The sequence below is a fragment of the Lepidochelys olivacea genome (assembly GCF_965140295.1).
Source record: "Lepidochelys olivacea isolate rLepOli2 genome assembly, chromosome: 1".
Taxonomy (NCBI): Eukaryota; Metazoa; Chordata; order Testudines; family Cheloniidae; genus Lepidochelys; species Lepidochelys olivacea.
In genome coordinates, this window is record NC_140411.1 from 158374333 (window position 1) to 158391116 (window position 16784).

General features: G+C 39.0%; 1 protein-coding gene across 3 annotated transcripts in view; it reads right to left on the bottom strand.

The window, feature by feature from the left end:
• The window catches only part of TRAPPC10 (trafficking protein particle complex subunit 10), a 97103-nt gene that overhangs the window by 40879 nt on the left and 39440 nt on the right, over positions 1–16784 (bottom strand). For all 3 annotated transcript variants that reach the window (XM_084611941.1, XM_084611942.1, XM_084611943.1), the window contains 7 exons: positions 15752–15999; positions 14061–14207; positions 11911–12025; positions 10442–10518; positions 6258–6349; positions 4803–4943; positions 3530–3642 (listed from right to left, as the gene is read on the bottom strand). In XM_084611941.1, coding sequence (XP_084468067.1) covers positions 3530–3642; positions 4803–4943; positions 6258–6349; positions 10442–10518; positions 11911–12025; positions 14061–14207; positions 15752–15999 — 933 coding nt within the window. The remainder of the gene's footprint in view (positions 1–3529; positions 3643–4802; positions 4944–6257; positions 6350–10441; positions 10519–11910; positions 12026–14060; positions 14208–15751; positions 16000–16784) is intronic.

The window sequence follows — 16784 nt, forward strand, 5'->3', positions numbered from 1 at the left end:
ATAGGCAAAGAAGGGGTGGGAAATGTAAACCCCAATGGTGGTATTCTTCTTAGCAAATGTGTGGCGCATGACCTGCTCATCACGAATACCATCTTTAGGCAGAGTAACAAATTTAAGACCACCTGGAAACATCTTCGGTCCAAACACTGGCACCTCCTTGACTGTGTTATAGTCAGAGTCCGAGACTATACCGACATCCATACAACATGAACAAGGAGAAATGCCCACCACTGTTGGACAGACCATCAATTAGTAAGATCAGTCACATACCTGCAACTCGCTCCACCACACCACGAACACCCAAAGACTAAGCGAAAGCGGTACAACGTCAAAGCACTTCAAGGCCAAGACAGCTGTGAGATGTTCCAGCAACATCTGTCTGAGAAACTCTCTAACCTGCCCGACATCACTGACATCCAAGAGCACTGGGATCAACTTAAAAACACCATTCACAATACATGTGCTGAAACCAGAGAACATTCCACTCATCGGCACCAAGACTGGTCTGACAAAAACAATGAGGAAATCCTAGCATTAATTCAACAAAAAAGAAATGCATTTTGTAACTGGCAAAATGATTCCTCTAACAAATGAAAACATGAGACCTATCACCTGCTTAAAGCCACAGTAGGCTATGTGACCTCAAAAACAAGTGGTGGAAAGAGAAGGCCTCAGATCCAGGATTTCGTAGACCAGGATGACAGGAGAAGCTTCTTTCAAGCAACAAAAGCTATATATTTGCCAAGCCCCAAAGGCCCAACCCGCTTACATTCTCAGGATTCCTTCACCTTCCTTAAGGACAATGCAGCTATTAAACAACACTGGAAGGAACACTTTTGAGAGCCTACTAATCCACGGTCTCTGAAGACACAATCGAGTTTATTCCAGAATGCTGAGCAATGGAACACCTTGCAATCGCCCATCTTTTGAGGAAGTCTGGCAGGCCATCACTTAGACAAAAAAAATCACAAGGCACCAGGCCCAGACCGCATCCCAGCTGAGGTTTTTAAAGCTGGTGGAACAATGCTCCAGCACAAACTTTGCCAACTCCTCAACAAAATCTTGACCTGCGAAGAAATTCCACCTGACTAAGAATGCCAACATTGTTACAATATTCAAGAAAGGGAAGAAATCTTTGTGCGGGAACTACAGAGGTATTGCTCTCCTCTCCATCACAGGGAAGGTTCTTGCCCAGATCCTACCAAACTGCCTCCTCCCACTTGCCAAGGAACTCCTCCCCAAATCACAGTGTGACTTCAGGTCACCTGGAGGCAAAATAGACATGATCTTCATGGTACGACAGATTCAGGAGAAGTGCAGAGAGCAACACCAGCAATGTTCACGACATTCATCGATCTAACCAAGGCCTTTGACTATCAATCGTGATGCCCTACGGAAGATGCTATGTAGGTTTGGCCGTCCACAGAAATTCATTTCCGTCATCTGACTGCTCCATGATGGGATGACTGTCACCATTTTGTGCAACAGCTCAGAGACCAAACCATTCACCATTTGCACTGGTGTCAAGCAGGGCTATGTCATTGCTTCAGCACTCTACTCCATTTACCTTACCGTGATCCTGATTCCCATTCACGACTGCTGTCCTGACGGAATCAGGATTGAGAAGTTGGCGATCCATACAATACTCAAATCTTCAATGTCTCCAAACAAAATCTAAGGTCATGAGAATTGGCATCACTGACCTACAGTAGGCAGATGATTGCATCATTCTTGCACACACCAAGGCCAACCTGCAAAGTGCCTTAAATCTTTTTTGCAGATGCCTATCACAGCCTGGGTCTCTCTCAACATTGGAAAAACCAAGGTACTCTACCAACCCTCACCTGCACAAACTACTCTTTGTACTCCACAAATCCGATCAGCGGAGAACCCCTGGAAAATGTGGACCATTTTCTGTGTCTTGGCAGCCACCTCTCCCAAACAGCCAGCATTGACACAAAAATTGAATACAGAATCCGCTTTGCCAGCGCAACTTTTGGAAGACTACTCAAACAAGTCTTCAATGATAGGGATTTACAGGTACCAAGGTCTTGATTTACAAGGCAGTTGTCATCCGCACCCTTCTCTATGGGTGAGAGACCTGGATAATCTACAGATGTCGTTATCTCAAGCGGCTGGAGTGGTTCCAGCAGCGCTGCTTCAGGAGGATTCTCAGGATTAGCTGGGAAGACCTACATACTAACATCAGTGTTCTCTCTGCAGCCAACATCAGCAGCATAGAAGTGCAGGTCATGAAACACTAGCTCCGCTGGGCTGGCCACTGTGTATGTATGCCTGACACTTGCCTCTTGAAGTAAGTACTCTTCTCTCAGTTAAGTCAGGGAAGAAATGCTCGCGGAGGGCAGCAGAAGCGTTTCTAATACATACTGAAAGTACGTCTTAAAAAGGGAGGCATCAACCCAACAAACTGTGAGGACTTGGCACGGAACAGAACAAAGTGACGCCACACCATACACCAAGACACAGCTCACTTTGAGGAGAACAGATGTGCTCATGAGACAGAGAAGCGACAAAGGAGGAAAGAAAGGGCATAACAGTCCAGTCAACAACTATGTCTCCTACAAGATTATACCGGTCACTTCTGTGGGAAAATCTACAGGGCAAGAATTGGGCTCCTCAGCCACTTAAAAACCTCACCAATGAACCCCTTTGACAGACATCATCCTCGTTTCGAGGGATAGCCAAAGATGATGATAGTTAGGTTCTGTTTATGTTGCAACCAAGCAAAGGCCATTGGGCATTAGCAGACTTAAAGAATACTTAGGTCACATCTACGTGCAACTACCGCTTAAAGCAACTGGAACCATGTTACCACCAGACAGTTTCATATTGGTTTCTGCCCTTCTGGGGACAAACTTGTGCAGGAGCATGCGTGACTACTGAAACAAGCTGAAACTCAGGGGATGAGAAGGTGAACAACAATATGCAGAAAAAGAAAGGGATATATATTAATAGACCACAAAAAGCAGAAAACATCTGAAAAAACAAAGACCTTACCACACTAACAATCTTCATAGCTATACTTCACTACTAGTGGAGCTTCACTAGCTGAAGCAGTGCTGGGAGTTGTAGCGAAGAGACGGGGACAGACAACACTGATAAAAATGCCCATGCCCGGTCTACATTACATCTTATATCACTAATACCAATGCTCCAGTAGCTAATTTTATAGATACAAGATATGCTAGTGTAGATGCAGCCATAAAAAAAACGGACTACTATAGCAGAACTGGAGAAAAAAAATCACTCAAAAAGTACCCCCAAAAACACACACGTCCCTAAAAACTTTTGAGGGGCTTGAGGTGAGAGGTGGAAAAAGTTCCCGATTTGTCAGATAAAAGTGAAATTAAATCAAATAAAATAATTGAATACATGGGGGTTGTGGTCCAGAAGTTACACACAGAGCAGTGAGCTCTGATCAGAAAAACTTACTATCTCCTTTTGAAAAGAAAGATTAAAGATCTGATCAGCTGAAATAAGATGGTCAAATATTTAAATCTAGTCTCACCTTTGCCCTCTGTTTCCTGGTTGGCAAAATTTAAAATTTCTTCGCAGAAGTGTTGTCGCTCATCTTCTGTTAAGTGATCATCACTGGCTAAAAGACTGCTTGTTTGAAGATAGCTGACATACCACGTTAAGGAACTGAGGGGAAAGAACTACAATCCATTTCAGAAACACTTTGGTGGGGAAAAAAATTTGATGAATTTTTGAGTTACTGCTTTTCTACTCTCCAGACACTGGATAAGCTGCTTTAGCATCAACAGACATTCCCATTAGAAAATAAAGCAATGGAAGGGTTCACTATCATTAAAGCCCACTACAGAAGCATCTTTTTATTTTACTGCAGATCTAATAAAGTTATCCACCACACGTAGTCTGTTTTTTATGTAGCAAAATGCAGTGTCTCAAACACATAACTGACTGGAGGAAAATTCACTCTCTTTACTAACCACAGAGGAATGAACTCTATGGCCAAAATATTGATGCATTACATTACACTGTGATAAAAATTAAATTTTAAATAAGCTCTAGCATTTGATTAAATTATAATTTATTGGTGTGTACCATACATTTAATGCACAGAACTCTGCTCTGAGAATCCGCCAAATGTGATAGTAGCACTTACCATAACTAATCATAAGAAAGGAATTTATATTCTCTTGGAGTTCTTGGGGTACAGGGACTTGCTGCAGTACAGTAGTCACTAAGACTACATAATCATTAGCTCAACAGCATTTTTGTAAGAGCACATTTTGAAACATACACAATAAAAATTTCAAGTGCTCAAGTGACTTGGGAGCCTAGGACCCATTATTAGAGGAGACCTCAGCAGTTAGGACCCTAAATCTAACTGAAAATCAGTTGGACTTAGCCTCCACTATGTTAATGTGTAGGCAGAAACTGTATATAGTGTGATGTTTATTGGACCAAAAATAAGTAACATTATACAAACTTTAGGGCTAACATACCCTTTGCTACAAGTGCAAACAGAAAATGTGTACACTAGATTTGTTAGTCTAATATAATGGATCACATTATCTATGCTGTGTCAACTCTGTCTCAAGGACTCCGATGTTGGAATGCAAAACAGGGAAACATAAGAAAAACCTGTATAAAGAGATCAAGGACATTGAATGGATTGTAGAAAAGTCAACAACAGACTAATCTCATTGGCTACTGACTGGACTCTCTCCAGCCTCTCAACAGATTTAGGTCAGAAAATATACATGTCAACAGTACTCCAATCTGAACTTTCCAGATTTCTTTATTTTAGAAGATACTTTTCAATTTGCCCAAGGTGTTTCTGACATTCTGCTAACTGCTTTCTTGTATGTGTGATAAGCAATGCCCAGCCCTCAGCAAGGTAAGTTCTTAGTGCTCCTTGAAGATAGACCTCTGCCTTCTGTGGATCCCTCTTCCTCCTGGAAAATAAACAACAAATAGTTCGTACCTGATCTAGGTGAAACAGAATGCCATGGACACATATATCCCAAACTTCTAGCAAGTTAACGACACTGAAAAAGCAGCCACTTTTTTGAGATATACTCATTGAATATGCACTTGATAAAGTATTGTAATGAATGATCACGATATTGATTTTGCCAACACCGTATACTGGGGGATTGCTTATGCATTTCACCCAAAGCCAAAAATTATTTTTAGTTAGAAATACTATACAGTAACTACACAAAGCATTCAAACACAAATCTGTCTTGAAAAACAAAGGAACCAAAGTCAAGGTTCTCCCCCTGCCAGCCCACTGGGGTTCATTAGTGTGATGCAGATGTCTCATTTTTATAATTAAAAATACGCTTATTCAACAAGTTCTAAGTATACTAAAACTGGGGGGAGGGAAGAATGGGGGAGATAGGGATCATATAGAACTATTTTGTAATTAAATGGTCTCTCTCGTGTCCTTCAGGCCAAAACCTGAGTGAATTCAGACCTTCCAGCCATAGTATGAGGGTCATGATTAGCTATGATGCATCAGCAAGAGAAACACATTCCAGTATAACGGGGCCAAACACCAAACCAAAATACCGCCCTACTCTGAAACTCCCTGAAATGTAAAACTGGGAAGCATTAATGAAATCTCTTCAGCGGAGCTTAACTGCACATTGGTTTACCTTCCAGTGTGATTTAATGTTGAGCATATTGCAATTAATAATAAAAACTTACATTAACACATATAGTAAGTGTTGGAAATCACATTAGAAAACATGCCTGAAAGCTTTTTAGCCTAGAGTAGGTGCAAGGGATACAGCTATCATCAGCCAGTTAATAAAAACAAAAGCAAGGAGGGCTCAGAGCCAAAAACTCACTCCTAACTGCTTACTCAGCACATCTGAATATTTATCTTTATTATTCCCCCACTCTCCCCTCTCACCCCCCAAAAAAGGAGGAGGGGGGAGAAATCACCTACTCACTGCTTTCGGGGCCTTTGATATTAAATCCAGCAGCATAAGTTTATTCTAGCCGTCGGATTGCCTGACTATTATTTTGGGTACCGTGGTTTGGCATGACAGATTATTAGTGTATCTTGTTAATTTTCTGTATTATGTATTTTATTGCTGAAAGAAAACCAATTTAGAATACTTGTATTAATAGCACCTGGACTATTAAAAATATTCTGTTAAATGCTTCTTTCAGAATACAGTTAATTTCCCTTACAGACTGTGTCCAAGCTTTTCAACACTATGGTATTTTTAGAAGACATTCTTAAAAAATTCATTTACATATAAAACTCTGCCAAGTCCTTTCCAACGAGTTTAGCCGAGCGGATTCTTCCAATATTTGTGTACATTTCAATGGTGGCATGGGACAGATCCTGTTTAAAGGTAAAGAAACAAGAATTTAACAAGTGCAAAACTTGGAACAGAAAAGAATTCATTCTTAAACCAAAAACCCCAATGAACAGTTCAAAGTGAACATAATTATTTGTTGATTTTTGTATAACATTTTGTTTAGTAGTTGTACACAAGATGCTTCACAAGGGAAATGCCACACAATTATGCTAGTTTATTTGAGGGACAATCATCTTAAAATAAAAATGTCTTGAAACGACTTAACAATTACTACTACAACTGAAAGAAATTGGAGAAAGATGGGGGAGGGGGGGCGCAGCGCAGATCTTCAACACCTGGTAACACTTTGCGTCTAAGTAGCCATCACTGTTTCCCCTGTATAATCAGTAACCCTCTACGTCGGTATTACACAGAGCAATAGAGGAAAGAAAAACATCTTTTAAAAATAGGACGAGATTTTAATACCACAAAAAATGACAGGGATTAAGGGCAGATGTAGTTGTACAAGATGTACTTGAAACTACTTTCTAACTCATTTTTAAAGTGACTACATTTCTAGGTGACCGTATTCTGTTACCCTCTAGATCTTTGTGCATCCTGTTCACATTTATAAGATCATTAAAAGTTTGTAAAAGAGCCTTGTCATTTGGGGTTCTAATCATACATATTATGCAGCACTACTTGGAAATGTGTGCATGTACTGCTGGAGTGAGAGAGATCACGTAACTGGTCCTATTCTGAAAGAAGTTTAATCTGAATGAAAGAGGAACCTCAATCAACAGGTGCAATTCCCAAACAAAGAACTAAGAGTTATAGTTGTACATGGATATATTTTAAGACATTTATACAGTTAAATAAATTGTTTGAGGCACTCTGCTGGAAGACAAGCAACCCAGAGTTAAGGTTCCACAACCAACCTTGAGCCCCATTCCCTGCACAGCCAAAACCTGCAGGTCAGTCTCCTTAGCCCCCGTCCCTTTCCCCAGCTAAATTTTCAAAATGGCTAAAGACCCCTCTCCCCCCGAAACACATTAACCAGAAAACCACCACATATATCACATGTTGGCAACCCCAACTCCTTCAGGCTTCTCCTCCACTCTGGGCCACAGATACCAACATTTTGTATCATTCTATCCATATACAGGCTAGAAACACAACCCTCCCTTCCAGCTATGTTCAGCAACATTTCACCTCCCACAGAGAGTCTAAAGAGTCTTTCCCATTCAACATTGCACAATTAAGATCTTCCTAGTCAAGTCTCTATATATAGACTAAAACCCCGCCTTTCTCTCAGTAACATCTCAAGATGGTTTTAGCCCACCCTACAGATGGGGTTCTCAAACTTCATTGCACCGTGACCCGTTTCTGACAACAAAATTACTACACAACCTCAGCAGGGGGCGTCCAATGCCCGAGCCCACCCAAGCCCCACTGCCCTGGGCAGGGGAGGAGAGGAGCTGAAGCCCAAGCCTGTAACCCCAGATGGTGGGGCTTGGACCTTGGCCCTGGGACCCAGCAAGTCTAATGTCAGCTCTGACGACTCCATTAAAACATTTTGAGAACTGCTGAGACAGACCAAACATATCCCTACATCGTCAACCATAGATATACTGGCTATAGACACCTCAGTTATATACACACAAAAGATAGGAGCCAACGTGTGTGTAGTAGATTTTACACTTGATATGAAGAGTTTCTAAAATTGTTGTGACTTGTTAATCTCTGTTAATTAGGACACTCTCCAGAATCCGAGAAAGTAGATCGTGGAGTTGTAGCTCAGCATTTTCTGACTTTCAAAATTAAAAAACCCATAACGTTGCTTAAAATATATGTGACTATTTCCAAATTTTTCAACATCTATAATTCTTAGGTTTAGTCAGAAATTTCCTTACTTTTCTAATTTTGATTAGATAGATATCTTGATATTTTTGTGTTGTCAGTAAACAGAAATGTCTTGTTATAAAAATATGAATGTGTTTTAATTTCAAATTATTGATGCAACTGAGGTTGGAAGTATATACACTTTTACAGTGTGCACTAATTCCTTATTTGAATTTCTAATGCATACAAGTTCTGTGTAGCCAGAAGAACAAAGGAATTTCACTAATGTAACTTCCAAGCTCTGCAGGCATTTATTTAGCTTACAATTTCTTAAATTCTGCAAGATCTCAGAGCTTAGTAGAGACCTTTACAAAGCTCTCAGAAGTTCAGTTCAAATTTTTGCATCATCATTCCACAAATTTACTAGTTTACTAATTTGCATTAGTTCTTACTGAGAAATAATGTAAGACATCAAATTTGAAGTGTTTAGACCAAACCTTTTTTGAGATACTTTAAAAATTGTGCCCTTTTTCAATTTCGTAAAAAAGTCACATTTTAAAAGTGACTTGTTCAATTTCCCTCAACCTCTTCCATACCAAATGTCAATGGCCTAACAGAATGTACAAGTTTCAGGCACAAGGGAGCTTTTCCATAAAAAAAAATTGGGTGATGTGAAGTCAGACTTAATACAAAGTAGCTTACAAATATAACTACAGAATTATTACTGGTTTCAGAGTAGCAACCGTGTTAGTCTGTATCCGCAAAAAGAAAAGGAGGACTTGTGGCACCTTAGAGACTAACAAATGTATTTGAGCACAAGCTTTCATGAGCTACAGCTCACTTCATCTGATGTCATTGGTGTCAGCTCTGCCTAGCCTGCTTGATGGCCCCGTAAGGGCCATCAGCTATACAACTGACCCTTTGAGAGAAGGCAGACACGCCTTGGGACTCAGCAAGGTATGCAGGGACATGCCTATGGACAGAACTCTGAGGTGTTTCCATGCCATGTGATGCACAGCTTGTCTTTGGAACAAGAAAGACTGACCACATGACAAGAGAACATAAAAAGCTGCTGCAGCTCCTCCATCTTGTCTTCAATCCTGCTTCTTACCTCTGGAGGGACTTTGCTACACTGGAGCTTTGAACAAAGGACTGAATGACCCATCCCAACAGTGGATGTACTCCAGAGACTTGATTTGAACCTGCAGTTTATTCTATCACTGCTGCAAGCCTGAACCAAGAACTTTGCCATTACTGTATGTAATTGATTGCATTTAACCAATTCTAGCTCTCATCTATATTTCCTTCCTTTTATGAATAAACCTTTAGATTTCAGATTCTAAAGGATTGGCAACAGCGTGATTTGTGGGTAAGATCTGATTTGTATATTGACCTGGGTCTGGGGCTTGATCCTTTGGGATCGAGAGAACCTTTTTTCTTTTACTGGGGTATTGGTTTTCATAACCATTTATCTCCATAACGAGTGGCACTGGTGGAGATACTGGGAAACTGGAGTGTCCAAGGAAATTGCTTGTGTGACTTGTGGTTAGCCAGTGGGTGAGACCAAAGTCTGCTCTGTTTGGCTCGTTTGGTTTGCCTTAGAAGTGGAAAAACCCCAACCTTGGGCTGTAACTGCCCTGCTTTAAGTGAGCTACAGCTCATGGAAGAATTATTACTGTGGCTTCATAATAGAGAAAAGGAGATACCAAGTTACAAAACAAGTTATGATTCTTTAACACACAACTAAGGTCTTTATCATTCAACAAGATATGCTATCTCCAACCCTTACACCTATGCTGAGGGTCATCAGCTTCAATGGGACTAACATTATACGCAGGAAAAAAAATCCCATTGCAGATCACCACTTAAGAAAACTTCCTGAAAAGCTGGATGCAAACATCAAACTGTTTCCTGAACAGATCTAACTTATCGATCGTATAATCTAAGTTCAGAATGATATATAGTTTCTGAAAGTATGGCCAATTTTTTTTTAGAACCTATAAAGTTACAAATCCATTTACATCCCCATAGTAATAGGTAGGCAAGTTAAACCAAAATTTAAAAACCTGGTACCTAATGTTAGGCTCCCAACTACATACCGTGGCCCTAACTAAATGACAGTGTGCACATTTGAACGTCAGACTGCATAAGTGCCACAATACAGATTTGAGACGTTAACATTAGGTACCCAAGGCTTGAAAATGATGGCCTTAACCATTCCATGAATATACATATGTTCATCATTTTCAATATGTATATTTACTACAGTGTAAACACTTATATGCCATACTTACTAAGTAGTGTTTTTCAAAAGCTTCCACAGATGATAAGGCCTCCTTGAGTTTCTTATAAGGGCTTTGTGTGGTGTTAGCTTCAAAATAAAATGAACGAGATACTGACTTACAAACAGATTTTTGTTTTAACACGCAATAATCAAATGTAGAGAGAACATTTTTATATTATGTGCTATATTTAAAGATAGTCCAGAATATTTAGGTAACGTAATCTTATTTTTACAAATTACAAATTAAAATATCTAGTTAACAGGATTTGTTTTACTGACCGCTACATTTGCTGCTCCAGTCAAAATTCAAATGACATTACAGCAGTTAAGAAAACTTCCCTACACTGTTCTAAAAATAGTGTTCTAGATCACATTCACCAAAATCTGTCAGAACATAAAATTATATTTAGATACTCCCCTGTATCTTAGCAAAGTTAAGACTTCTCATACTTACCCATTATAGGATTTATAAAAAAACAGTATGAGAAGCTTCTGTAGTTTATATTAGAGAGACAAAATAGGTGATGTAATGTCTTCTATTAGACCAACTTCTGTTGGTGAAAGAGCTAAGTTTTTGATCTTACATAGAGCTCTTCTTCAGGTCTGTACTTTATATGGTATTTTAGTCTCTCAAATGACTTTAAAGTGTTGCATTCTACTAGAAAAGTCTGAAATACTGGAACTTAAAAAAAGTTGTTTGATTTAACCTCTTTATGTCACTCCAAACACTTGGTGAGGAGAAAAAAAGCTACCAACTGCAGCAAGTCAACAATTATAAGAGGGAAAACTCGCTTTTAATGGAATTGCAGTAGACTGCATATTGCTGGATTCCCTTTCACTCATTATCCCACCTGCAAAAGTAGAATTACATCTCAGCATCTGGCAAACAATACAAATATACTAATTGTACTAGGAGATATTTAACATCTGGAATTTTTTCAATGAATTGTTTAGAGATTCAGCCTGATACAGAAACAGAAAGCCAACTAAATCTATGTGGTTCTGACTAATACAGTACAGTTATGTCACTTTATAGCCCTAGTTACATACAGGGTATACAATATCAGATTAGGATTCGTCTGTTTCATTCTCAAACTGACTTAATTTTAAAGCTTGTTGTAGGAGCAGTAATAGAAGTAATGTATAATTCAGAACCAAGAGTGGTCAGAAATGTCTGCTGTGGCACCTCATAATGTTGATAAAGAGAATATATACTGTGAAAGCCACAATCCACAATAAAGGGTTATAATTACAATTTAAAAAAAAAAAAAATTGAAAGAAACCACACACTATACCACTCTTAAAGAACATATGCTCCCCCTTTTCCCCCTCTCCCCCAAAGTATCACATGTACATTTATCTACCTACAGAATATAATTTAATTCTCCCCATCTAAAGAGCTAATCTAAGAGGGAAGCCACCACATATTTAAACAGATTGCAAGGTATTACATAAAGTACATATGAGTTTTGGTAGTACCTGTTTCAGGGCGCTCTGCTCCCAAGCCTGCTAACAGATCAACCGTTCTATTAAGATCTTCAGAATTTGGTCCCTTTTCAGACACAAGTCCACACAGGTAACCAAGGGACTTTAGCTATGGAAATAAATACAAGCAATAAATGTGTTCCAAAAAGTTACGAATATCAGTATAAAAAACCTTGCTAACAAATGTCTTCTACATCATGACTCCCAACAGATCAGTACAGGATATTTGGATAAATACTGTTGTCATATTACACCACTTATAAAGCCTTCATTAAAATGGTCTCCTCCTTAAAATGGGACAGACAGGAGAGCCTTCTAAAAGTGGCTGAGCATATTACTTGAAAAGCTGAAAGGAATCTTATCAAAGACTAAATTATATTTATGAGTCAACAACTTTTGGTATTAAAGACATTAAAAATGTAAACACTTAGCACTTTTATTTTTATACAACACCTGAAATATTGATACTTATTAAACCCAGAGGCTTGGGGAGGGGGGATTGGGTTTTTTTTAAATGTATAGAGAACAACTTTGATTGGTCTGGCAGTTACTAACAGTCAGGTGCATTTAAAATACCAGGTTCATAATATTATAAATTAGTGTCTTGTGTTTCAGTAAAAAAAATTAAACCACACAACTGTATGAAGTCCAGAGCCTCCAATGTACAGATTGGGTAGATGTACAGGCTGAAAACTCATAACACATCTAATTATTTATATAATGCTGTATGTGAAGTGAAACATTTCTTCCTGAATAGAGATGATCAGCAGGGCTGCCTTTAACCAACACAGTGCTGTTAAAGATGTAGGTGAATAGTTACCAATCATTATGGGACTGAATTGGGGGTAGTTTGCTAAATTCTGTGTCAAAGGATGCTGTCTGACTGAAGGTCAACCCTGGTGATTATTTTCTGATGTGAAGAATTAGATTGTCATTTTAGCATAACAGAGGTTACTGATCAACAAGTTATCCAACCTATTTTACAATAGGGTCTCATTACTTGTCTTGCCCCCCTGAAGTAGTAAATTTCACACTGTATGGGACTAATTTTCTTTTAATAGTTCTAAATGGACTTTTCGTAATCCCACCTCATTTTCTGTTTTGCCATTGATTCTGGTCCTCTTCACTCCATACCTCTACCTACACTGCAATCCTTCTACAGACTAACCTCTCCCTCCCCATTTATCATATCCACTCCACCTGTACTCCAACAATTATCTCCTCAACCCTATTTCAAAGCCAAGTGCATCCCCCAAAAGTTTTAATATAAACAGTTATACATTGTAACAATGATTTGTAAATAGCTTAATGTACCTATCACCTCCTTGACTATTTTGCTTGTATGTTTTTCAATTTTACCATGACTTTAGTCTTGCCTTTTTAGGATATAAGCTCTTTTGGGCATGAACTGTCTTCCTATGTTTATACAGCATGTACAACAATGGAGCCCTAATCCTGATGGGGGGTTTTAGGAGGTACCACACTATAAACGAAGTAAAAATAGTAATTAATAAAAAGAAAATGTGAGAAAGTTCCCAGCAACTTGGGAAAGTAGCAGATAAGTGGGCTGTTGAAGCTAACATTGTCAACAACGGTGAGGGTCAATTATTTCTACTGTAATTATAGAACATCCATAACTTCTATATTGTAACCAGATTTCTACAAAATCCATAATATGCTGGAATAAATAAGAAGTTTGGGGAAAAATCAAAATATAAATAAAAAGTTTGGAGGGGGAAAGGCTCTCATTCAGCTCAGGGTTTGTCTTCTTGCAACACATTCACAGTAACCTCCTCCTTTCAGCTGACAGATTTCATGGGTTCATTTCAAAGCTAATTCAGCACCACTACAGATCAGCTAGAGCAGTCATTGCTTAGAAACATGAAGCACTTCTCTTTCTCTCTCTACATCAAAGACCTGAGCATGGTGCTTAAGTATTCCCAGCCCTTGCCTCCCAATGAAGAAATAGAAAAAAACGTAAACCTGATTATGCCAAGTAGCACAACACAGTACTACCAGGTTAGTCTACAGATCGGTGTATTAAAGAACTTCTAGATTCACAATAAAACATGTCCCAGTTTGTCACAGAGCCATGGCACATTTCAAGTGATATCTCCATAACTGAAATGTAACAGCTTGATTACCTTTTCAGTGGCGTAGCTCCATAAGCCAACTGTGTGGGAAACATTGGCATCTACTTGTGCTCGGTCACAGCAGCCTTCTATTCTTTGTAGGACCTCTAAACAGCTCAAAAATACCCAACAATCCAAAGCTCCAGGAGGAACAGAGACCTGAAGATGAACAGTAAAGGTAACTGAGAAATGAATAATTGCTTGATCATATTAGGACATAGCTTGAGAGACTGGGGAAGAGGTGCACTGCATGGGAAGTAGCTTCCATTTAAGGAGATTCAGAAGACTGAGGGCTAGTGTACACTACCACAACATTGGCGCCGCTGTAGTGTGTCTGAAGACACGCTATGCCAATGGAAGAGTGCTCTCCTGTCAGCATAATTACTCCACCTCAACTAGAGGTGGAAGCTATGCCGTCAGGAGAGATCTCCTGCCAATATAGCGCTGTGCAGACACTGCTTTAAGCTGATGAAACTTACGTTGCTCCGGGGGGGGGGGGTGAGAGAGGGAGGATGGGGTTCACACCCTGAGTGACGTAAGTTACATCAGCTTAAATTGTAGTGTAGATGAGGCCTAGGTTTGCTCAATTTGGAAAGGAATAAGAGAAAATCTGAAAAAAGCATATTAAACAAATGGTATGAATACATTGGGAACTCCTACTTATTCTGTGTTAGGATACATGACCAATATGACTCAAATTCTAAGGCATCAAATTTAAGGTGGAGAAGAGGAAGTGTTTTTTAGTGCAACTAATAATCATCTCATGAAATTTTCACTACCATGGTATCTTAGAAACAATCAGAAGGATTAGTTTTGACTAAGAATAGTATCTGCAGTTACAACAGCAAGGATAAGACTAATATGAAATGAATCTCAAGCTCAAGTCAGGAAGACATTTTCCCATGACGACGTAGTACTGTTCCTGAAAACAGATATATGATGAGTGTACTAATACTTAACTTTGGTCATCTGATATACATTGGGGATGGTCAAAATTTATCCCCCCAGCATATCTGATAAAGCCATGGTACAACATTAAGATATAGTAGTAGATTCTCTCTCTCACACACGCACGCTGTTCTGAAGTGAGCTGCTGGCCCACATATCAAGAAGATAGCCTTCCTGCCCTATTCCCCACACAACTATACATTTGTTACCACATAAGTTAATTATTGGTTATAGATCATGACATTGGTAATGAATTCAGGAAAGAAGCATATGAATGACTATCAGCTTCATAGTAAATTTATATTAGTTTTTCAGATCAGGCCCAGAACATTTTAACAATACAAGACATCATAATACTACCTCCAAAAAACAAACCTTTATGCAGTCTCCATCTGTATGGCTACTCAGCAAAGAAAAACCCATGACTGCCCCATGCCAGCTGACTTGGGCCCACATGGCTCAGGCTGCAGGACTGTTTCACCGCTGTGAAAATGTTTGGACTCTGGTTCAACTCCCTGCTCTGAGACCCTCCCACCACACAGGTCACGATCCTCACAGGTAGATATTTATTTTAAAACATAGTAATATATATGTAATATTGCTATAATATCACCATTGGAAACATTTTTACACCATTATACTGATCGTACACTAGCAGTGCTAATTGTGTCAGCGGTGACTGACAACTGGACAGAAACCTCTACTATTAAACAAGAGATGTGACTTACATAATGAATTGTGTTACACAAACTCACTTCTAGTAGCTTAAGCTCCTGCACACAGTTGTGAAGCAGCTCTAGTGCTCGCTGGGACACCTCCCACGGTCTCTGCAGGAAGATCAGCAGCGTGCACTGGCGAGAAAACAAGTAACTGCGCAAGTCTAAGAGAGTGGCTTCTTGATTCTGAATTAGCTCTCGTTTCTCCATATCTATTGGTTTACGGAGAATCAATCCATTCCAGCTCCGCACTGGTTGACAGAAAAACGTCAACCAGTTTGCTCCATCTAAGTAAACAAATATACAGTTAACGTCCAAACCCATTACTTTAAAGGCTTTTTTTTTTTTTAAACCCCCACAACAACCTTAGTGCCAAACTAACTCAAATACCTATATAAGCAGCCACATCTCCCATTACTTACTCTAGATACTTAAAAGTAGGCAGCCAATTTTCAAAATGCTGACTAAATACCTGACAGCTATAAGCAATAAGACAATTGGTTTACAATGCATTTCTGGATGATTAAAGTAAATCAAGTGAAATTACAGATAGAAAGCTGAGCAACTTTAGCTGCCTGAGCATCCATTAATTACACCTCACCATGATAGGTGTCCCCCTTGTTTTAGTCATATCTGCCTTTATCCCACTAATTCATGATAAGTTATTTGTTAAGTGTTCCATACATCTTTCTATTTTTACATCTACACTCAGTCATATCTGAACATCTTATGCTGTATTATGAAATATAACATCTTACTTATACAAAATAATTGATTTCACATTACTTGACACTTTTCGAAAGGTATGTGTCCCATGTTACTGACAAACTGAAATGAACTCAAGTCTCATACTGCTTGTAGAAAACAATTTATATTAAATATACAAGGAAAGAATTGTATACATATGCATTAACTGGGCATGGCATAATTCTAGTGTCTAGAATTTCTTACTGAATCTAATTTGAAAACCACCTTTTAGCCAATGTCTAAAGTAGCCTGTAATCATGCATGTTGTTAAAAAAAATAGCGTTAGATTCAACGGGAAGCCTTCAAAATAGCATGCAAGAAGATT